The sequence below is a fragment of the Molothrus aeneus genome, chromosome Z (assembly GCF_037042795.1).
Source record: "Molothrus aeneus isolate 106 chromosome Z, BPBGC_Maene_1.0, whole genome shotgun sequence".
Taxonomy (NCBI): Eukaryota; Metazoa; Chordata; class Aves; order Passeriformes; family Icteridae; genus Molothrus; species Molothrus aeneus.
In genome coordinates this window covers 37,836,873-37,845,559 of record NC_089680.1, presented here as the reverse complement: position 1 = coordinate 37,845,559, position 8,687 = coordinate 37,836,873, and the positions used below count along the sequence as shown (strand labels likewise).

Here is an 8,687-nt window from a genome sequence, read left to right as displayed (position 1 = left end):
GGTTGTCTGGAAGGTCCAAGCACATGAGCTTTTTAATCTTATGTTTTGCATCAAGAAGCTAGATGTTTATATCACTTGTTGAATTAGAGCTTTATACCCTGACATTTGGATAAGATGTTTAAAAATAAAAGATCATTTTATTTGCGTGCAAAAGTTCTCTCTTCCCTGTGTTGCATCAGAGCAGCTGTTGTTGTGCTCTGCTTTTTTCTTTCTGGGACTGTCTGTGACAGCCACCAGCCATCCTGTTTACAGTCGTTAGCGCAAGGAAATTGGAAACTGCAGCTGCTGGAACATGATTATCTTCTTCTTCATGTCAGGTTTGTCTTTTACTGTGACACAGCAAAATAAATGTTTGTACAGCTAATAAGACATTTATCTAGAGATAAGCAGAAGTGCCATGTCCTTGCTGAATGAGCTGCTGATGTAGAGCTAATTTTGGACCAGCTTACTAGAAGTGGTGATACAGAAGTGTGACAAAAAGGGGCAACCTCCCCCAGCCCACAGCCCCTCTATAATCAGAAGCGGAGAAGCCTCTAAAGCAATTGCAGCAAGATTTAGATAAGAACCCTGAAGCAAGCAAACGCTGGCGTCTTTGTTAGCTTCTAGGAAAGGACAGTCTTGTGCAATGTTTAGTTAAAGGCTTATACCACTCGTAAAGGTTCTTGATTGAACAGCAGTCTAATTAAAATTTCCTCCAGTTCAGTGATCAAAGTGAAACAATGCCTAAAACTCAGGACTGTGCAACCCTTGTTTTATAAAGATAACAGTACACAATTGCATTTTTGTCACTGAGGAGTATGGAGAATTAAATCTGTCTGTGAAATGAACAGTTTTGAACAGTACATGCAAAAGGTCTGTCTGTTCCACAGTAATTAGTGTTTCATTGTACTTTTTTAACTTGCTGAATTCACAAAACACACAAAATTACAATTTAGAAAATGTGTGAAAAACAAAGAGACAAAAGACTTCAATTGTTAAAGCTGCCTTTTATTTTGAGTTTATTTTCTCAATCTTAATGAGATTCTTTTTATGGCACACGGCATCAGAATCAGCACCTTTGCATTTACAAATTACAGAGAAGCCCTGTCCATTTGTTTCCCTAGTTTCAACTTTCAAATCATGCAGAAAGCCTTAGTCTTTGTTCCTTTTTTCTATGAAAGGCTTAACAGCACATTGCTGCAACAAAATCATGTTATGAGGGTGGGTTCCATTCACAAAATAAATTTACTACACATTAGATGTTGATTAAGTAATTTCATCATAAATGAAAACTATAATGCAAATGCCTATAGATATATATACACACACACACACAGAGTGCAGCTTTTGTTATGTGCTACCTTATCTTGGTTTTTGTTATGCTCCAGATCACAACAGTATCATTAGTGCAAATTAATGAGATTTAACTGTAAAGTTATTTTTTAAACAGTAACTGTAAAGTTATCTTTTAAACAGCCACTTGGACATATTTCAACTAATTTAGGCCACTGTAATGAATTAATTTTCAGCATCTGATTTGGCAACTGATTTCTCAAGCTCCTCTTCAGGATTAGATTTCTTCTGGTTTGGGATAGCAGGTAGGACACAGCTTGGTTTTAGATGCTCTCCTGATAGACCAGGCAGGAGAGAATAGAGGATCTGACTCTGAGAATGTCCTGTTTTTGGAGATCTGGAGACTGGAGCTGGTGGGAGAATAACTGCACCAGTCCGTAGGGACTTAAACTTCTTAGCATCCTGAGATGGCAGCTGAACTAGAGGAAATAGGAAAAAAGAGAAAGTGCACAGAAAGTGAAAAGCACGGCATTTTTACAAATGATTTTGCAACTTCCTTTGAACTGTTGTCTCTTACTGTGTGTACTCAAGCCTGTACTTGAAAAATGTGATCAAAATACTAATAAAATATTGTATTTTTGTATTCAGATGAAGATAAGCCTGGCAAGGGTTATCTTCATCTGAAGGAAACAACTCCAGTGTTAAGTGATTTACTTTCAATTTAGTGACCAGTAAGTCTTGAAAAGTTCAAAAATTTACTTTTGATAAGCAGAGAACTCGTCATTTGTCTGGAGGAGACTTGGTCCGTTTGAGAAATTTTCACAATATATTTTTTCATTAGAAATCACAGACTGACTGTAACAGAAGTGTTCCATGGGAACATATTATTTCTAACAAAAATGCTCTATTGCTGAAGGTAAATGCTCATCAAAATCTAAAGAAGATGAAATGGAAGAATGTGAGATGTTGTGTCTGGGTTCCTCTAGGCACAGTCGATCGTAAACACAAATCCACACATGCTCTGCTATACAAGGGCCACAAAAGTAGCCCGTGACCCTGTAGCACACCAAGACACACCAAAGCACTTGAGAGGCACACCCATTATGTATCTCTGTTGTTGTCCTGTAAGAAACTGTGGCTTTAGATATTCCCTAATTTCCAACTCATAGTCATCAGTCATCAGCACAACATTGTTTGTGCTTCAAAGCTAATATAGTTCTGTATTTTCTTTAAATTGAAATCATCAGGCTCCTTCATTCAGACAACTCACTAATTCCCTGATTTTTTAAAAGGAGAATTCAAAACCATAATTGTAGACCTACTTTTCTATGCTGTCAATTTATTGTGAACTGCATTAGCTTCTTTTCATTTGATCTCAATATTATTCACAAATTCTTTGCATACAAACAGTTTTGTTTTTTATAGTTTAACCATATAAAGAGTTCATTCTGGAGCTATCATCTCTGTTTTGGCAACAGAATCTTGCAATTTTTTACATTCTTTTTTTTTTGGTTGCATTCTCATTGCATTTGTGATTTCCTTCCATCTGTGTATTTGTGATGAATTATCTGAAAGGCTATTAACACTTTCCTCTTCAGTGCTCTAGCTGGAAATTTTGTGCTTCATTTAATTTGCCCCACTGAAAATAAATGTTACCTCTCTAATGTCGGCAGTGGGTCCTCACTGCATATATTTGTCCATCTATCTATCTATCTATCTATCTATCTATCTATCTATCTATCTATCTATCTATCTATCTATCTATCTATCTATCTTAACTATACACATGGTACAAAAGAGGCTAAAGTTCTTGTCATAATCCCCTGTGGCATGCACCTTATACTAATTTAATAATTGATTATTTATTTTTCAGGAGCACTACTTTTCTAAAGCTTACCAGGTATGGATTTAGGGCAAAGCAGGATCTTTATAGAGAGGATTTAGAAACTTGGTAGATTCTTTTCTTTTTAAGCTAATTTCAATTACTATTCAAGTTGTGATTACCTGAGCAGACAGTGTTTACTACAACTGCCTGGCCTCCAGCAGTGTACTGTAATTCATTGGTCATATTTAAGATTCATTCATGTTCAGAAATTCAGTAAATCACTTCTCCTTTCCATGAAAAACACCCAAACCATTAATATTTTGCTTTAGTTGGTACTGAATTTGTGTGAGTCTGGGAGGGCTATATACAATAAATGAGCCCATTTGTTTTCTGGCACATGTTAGAATACTTTGAGTTCACTGAAATTTTGGTGAGGATTCAGCAAATGTTGAGAGGCTCACTTGTGTCCCTCTTTGGAACATAGTCATATGTTAATATATTCAAAGTTCACATCTGTGTGAAAAATATCTATAAAGCTTTATGTGCTTTATGTACATCATGAAAAACTTTAAATGATAGACTTAAGTAGGCCAAAACCACTGTAGCTTAACTTCACCCCCATGACAGAGCAGCCATCACAAACTCATGCTCATTCAAAGAATCCAAACACCAGTGCCTTCCACACTGTCCCACATACTGTGCTCAGTTTGGGATATTCAATTTAGGATTTCAGGGCTGGTACATGGATGGCTCTGAAACAATGCAGAAAATGACTAGTATTAGTAAATGTACTGAAACACACGAGCCTGGACCCAGAGCTGGCATCTGTGGGAGGGAGAGCCCTTAAGGCCCCAGGAGCTACACTCAGGAAAAGCACCATTAATGATCACACAGAGGGCAGAGTTGGTCACCAAAGACCTGAACAGCAGGAGCTACTGGTTCAGGAAGCCTTTCCCACTCAGCAGAGACTCTGGAGTGGCTGCTATTACAAACTGCAGAGGCAAAACCAAGGCTGTCTGTTGCAGACATCTTTTTATGAAAATCCTTTTCTTAGGATTTTTTCCTGCTGAGAAGCTGAGACGTTTCAGCAACAAAATGTAAACAATGGTTATCTGCTGCTGTGGAATGCAACAGGTGATTGGCCCATCTTGGATGTTTACAATTAATGGCCAACCACAGCCCAGTTAGCTTGGACTCTCTGTCCGAACCACAGACCTTTGTTATTCATTCTATTCTATTCTTGGCTTAGCTAGCCTTCTGAGAGGAAACTTTTCCTTCTATTCTTTTCTAGTATAGTTATAATGTAATATATATATCATAAAATAATAAATCAAGCCTTCTGAAACATGGAGTCAACATTCTCATCTCTTCCCTCATCCAAGAAACCCTGTGAATACTGTCACAGCTGTCAGAAAGGCATTGCCCAAGGAATATGGAGTCCAACAGAAGAATGGGTCGTAGACTCCCCTCCCTTCCACGCAGTGGACAACCGTGGCCTTCTGCAGTGGTGTGGGTGCTTTGTGGAATGTTTTGCTGTTAACTTGGGAAAGAAGAAACATAAAATCACAATGAATAATGGCAAAAAATACCCCACAGATCTCCAGAAAATACTGTTAAATGACCTGTAGAAACAGATTTTAAGTTTGTTTTTTGAATTTGTTGTTGTGGTGGTTTTTTTCCCAGCAATTAATAATGTCACCTTTTTGTATATCAGACACTTGTTGTCTCCTCTGATGCTTCCAGAAATATCTGACCTTCTTAACTACATGAAGAAGTGAGAGCAGCAGAGAGTTCTCTAGAAGTTCCATATTTGTTTGAAGATTTATTCTGGCATTTTGTGGGGAGTGTGTGACAGTCTGTTTTCCAGGGGTTGTTGGAAGTGTTGCATGATGAGATAGAAAGATGTGTGGGGGATGAAGCAGCAGCCTGCAGAATAGGAGATGCAGTCTGTACTGAGGCTACTCAATAAGTCATGTGAGGGATCTCTGGCCCTGGGAATACCTGAAGGGTGAGAATTTATTGTTTAAAACCACTCAAGTACTCTTCCCAGGCTACTGTTTCATTCCTATTTTCCTCTTTCTAATGTATATTTTAAAACATTTTATTGAGAGATTTAATAAGTTCTTCCTTCTTTTTTCATTGCCCTTCCTTTTTGGGGGGAGATACTTCTTCTTTCTCTATTTCTGAGTAGTTTCGGTTCTCATTCTAGTTTTTGCTTATTTTATTGTTCCAACTTCTTGGTAGCGTTTTTTTTTTTTTTTTCTTTTTTTCCTTAGTGTATTTTTAACACACGTCTTGTGTTATTAAAAATACTAGAGAAAACACAAATATTTGTATTCATACTTTGTTGCTGGAGCACTTTACCTGGATAAAGGCTATGTCCAAAAGAATAATACTTTTAGGGCTGGATGGAAGATGAGTGTGAAATCTCATACTGAGATGAGACTCTGAAACAGTAATTTAGAAAGCTTCATCAGCAAATACGTCATTTGTGTTAACAAGAAATAAAGTCTATTTTGCAAATAATTTTGCTTTTTTGTTACTGGCTTCAACTAATGTTCAAGCAGTAATGGCACCTGGATAAATGTGCCGTGTTAGTTAAAAAAGCCATGATTCTTAATTGTGACAATTGTATCTTATTTGTAAAACAGTTTTTGGCATGAGACTAGAACTAAATTCTTGACCACTTGTATGAATTAATGCAAGAACAACAATTATTAGGAAAGATTTTTTAAGGATTTTGCTTACAACTATGATTTAACTAGAAGACACAGAGAACAGGAGTAGAAAGCCTAAAAACCAGAATGCTTGGACCTAGGGTTTTAAAAGTAATCAAAAGCAATTAAATTATTTTCTTTCTTCTGAGCAGACAGAGAATACCACCTCAGTAATTCAAACACCTTTTCTTCTTCCTGTCTCATGTAGAAAACAGCAGCAGCACAGGATTCTGTATATCCCCACCCAATCTGATGGTCCCTGTAAGGCTGCCTCTGCCTCTTTTCTAGCAATATTGTAATCACTGTAGAATTGCTTCTGACATTCAGATTATAAGTGGCAGAGAATCTTAAATTTAGATCTGAATGTTTTTGGACCTGGATGATCCGCAGGATGACAGTCAGAAAACTGTAAATCCTCATCCAGTATCGAATGGAGATTTGTGCTTTGTGGAGCACAAGAATGTGAGGTTAGGACACTGCTGGGAGTAGGGCTGATGTCCGTGTATGAAGAAAACTACAGCCTGGAACAATCCCAGTCTTGACACTCTGCTGGGACTCTGGAACTGGGGTGAAACTCTCCTGCTCTTTGGGACCACTGCTTCTCCATGCTGAACATGAGCCAACAATGTGCCCATGCAGAAATACAGCCAACAGCATCCATGGCTGTATTTCAGGAAGAGCACTGCCAGCAGGTTGTGACAAGTGATTCTTCCCCTCTACTCAGCTTGGGTGAGGCACATCTGGAGTTCTGAGTCCAGTTCTGAGGCTCCCAGTGTACAGAGGGAGGGGGACATCCTGAAACAAATCCGATGGAGGGCAATGAAGATGACTAAAGGGTTGGAGTGTCAGCCTTAAAAGGGAGACTGACAGAGCTGGGGCTGTTCAAGAAGAGAAGGCAGCTCAAAGGATCTTGTCAATATGTATAAATGTTTGATTGTGTGGAGTAATGGAGAAGGAGACAGACTCTTCTCAGTGGAGGCCTATGGAAGGAAAAGAATCAATGGCCACAAATGAGTACTAAGAAACATTTTTCTCTGAGGATAGTCAAACACTGAGAGATGACACAGATAAAGTGTGTGGTCTCAATCTCCATTCTCAGAGATATTTAAAACAAAACTGGTGTGATCCTAGGCAATGTGCTGTAGGTGACTTCTCTGTGGACATGAGGATGGACAGACAGTCTCCAAACATGTCTTCCTACCTCAGCCATTCCATGATACAGTGAAAAACAAACATGAAACCCCTCTCAAGCACTCAGACACTACTGATGGAGGCACGCAGAGTGATACAGTAACTGACACTTGTCTGTACTTACTTTTGTGAGCACTGTGGTTGGGTATTGGAGCTAGGCTGTTCTGTACAGGAATAACATTTTTCATTTTGTGTTGGTCTATGGACATCTGTCGAAAACTTCTACCTGTGAAAGAAAAATAAAATTATTATGGAAATAATTGTAACTAGTGTGGTGCACTGTGCATTTCTGGCTTCCAGAAAAGAAAACTTAGTACTTCTCAGAAATATGTAATAACAAGAAACCACTGACTGAAAAAAAAGAAGCTGTTGCGTAGTTCACTTTACACTCACAAAAAGGACTGACTGATTTAGTACAACCTTCACATATACACTTATAGTTTCCTCTCATATAATATAGCTTTAGGTCTTAAAATGGGCACAGTTTATTAGCTAGGTCTCTGTAAGAATCTTTGGAATCTAAATCTGTAAAATTATTCAAATAGATGATTTGATTTCAAAATTGAAGCCTTAGTTTTCAAAATGTCCTGATAGGGTCTCAGCCTTTATAAGTATTAAAACAAAACCAGAGTTCAATTGCTGGTTGGAAAATGACATTGAAAGCTATTAGCAGTAAAGATGAGCTTCGAGAGGGTTTTTTTTCAGATGAAAGCATATCATAACTGATAGAAGGCTATACTGATCCTTATTAAACCATGTTCATGGCAGTATCATTTTCATCAAGAAGAGTATATACTGAAAAAGGAATGGTTGGTTAATTCTGGCATGTCATTATTTAAGATTAAAGTTAGCTTAGGTCTAATACTATTAAAAAAGACAGTAAGTTAGATGATGTAATGCATTTCATTGCATAAAGGACACGTCTAATACTGAAAAAAATAGAAACTCAAGCACCAAGTCAACATTTTTACCAGATCCTTTTCCTGAGCTGATCTTATTCTGTGATACTTGAGTCCCTCAAATTATTTTTCATGTTATCACCAAGTCTGTGATGAGCCATGTAATGAGATGTCTTGGCAAGCAGCTGCTCATCCAGCATGGCTTTGCAACACAGCTCATTGAAGAGCAGGCATATGCTCTGTCAGCACACAGGGACAAGGGGAGACACGGGGTGGATGAAGCAGGACATCCTAAGCAGGAGGAAGAGAAGGAATGACATTAATTGCCTTTCTGGCTTTGCAGCTGGTACTTGAAAATACCTATGTGTTGTTGGGCTGTCCAAGATAAAGCTGTAGGAAAACAGTTTTCTAAAAATTTTCTAAATGTGCACAGAAGTAGCTGTCACACAGATTCTGTGTGAAAGGAGTTACTGTGGTGTTGGTCAGGCAAGCCACCATGTTACAGTGCAAGCCCAGCCCGGAGCAAGGCTCTGGTCTAAAAGCCACAACAGTTCATAGACATTGGGTCAGTCTGCTGGATCCTGTGGTTAAGCTGATGTGTTTGAGCTAAAGCATGAAGAATCTTGCATGAAGAATCTCTGCTTAACAGAAATAGACTTCAGTCTGGTTTCCCTGTGTTTTACTTTTTAATATCTCTAGTGTCTAGTTGGTAAATTTCTTCTATAGACCTTGCATCCACTTTGCACAAAGGACTAAATATATCAATTCCAATATAGCAGAGAA

At 38.1% G+C, this 8,687-nt stretch overlaps 1 protein-coding gene across 6 annotated transcripts in view; it reads right to left on the bottom strand.

Moving 5' to 3' along the window:
* Positions 1-966: 966 nt before the first annotated feature.
* ANKRD55 (ankyrin repeat domain 55) overlaps positions 967-8,687 on the bottom strand; it is a 47,386-nt gene continuing 39,665 nt past the window's right edge. For 3 of the 6 annotated variants that reach the window (XM_066569220.1, XM_066569219.1, XM_066569221.1), the window contains 2 exons: positions 7,130-7,231; positions 967-1,751 (listed from right to left, as the gene is read on the bottom strand). In XM_066569220.1, coding sequence (XP_066425317.1) covers positions 1,498-1,751; positions 7,130-7,231 — 356 coding nt within the window. In that variant the 3' untranslated portion in view covers positions 967-1,497. Of the gene's footprint in view, positions 1,752-4,123; positions 6,795-7,129; positions 7,232-8,687 lie in introns of those variants that run through there. The other 3 variants (XM_066569222.1, XM_066569223.1, XR_010785301.1) reach the window with 3 other exon arrangements.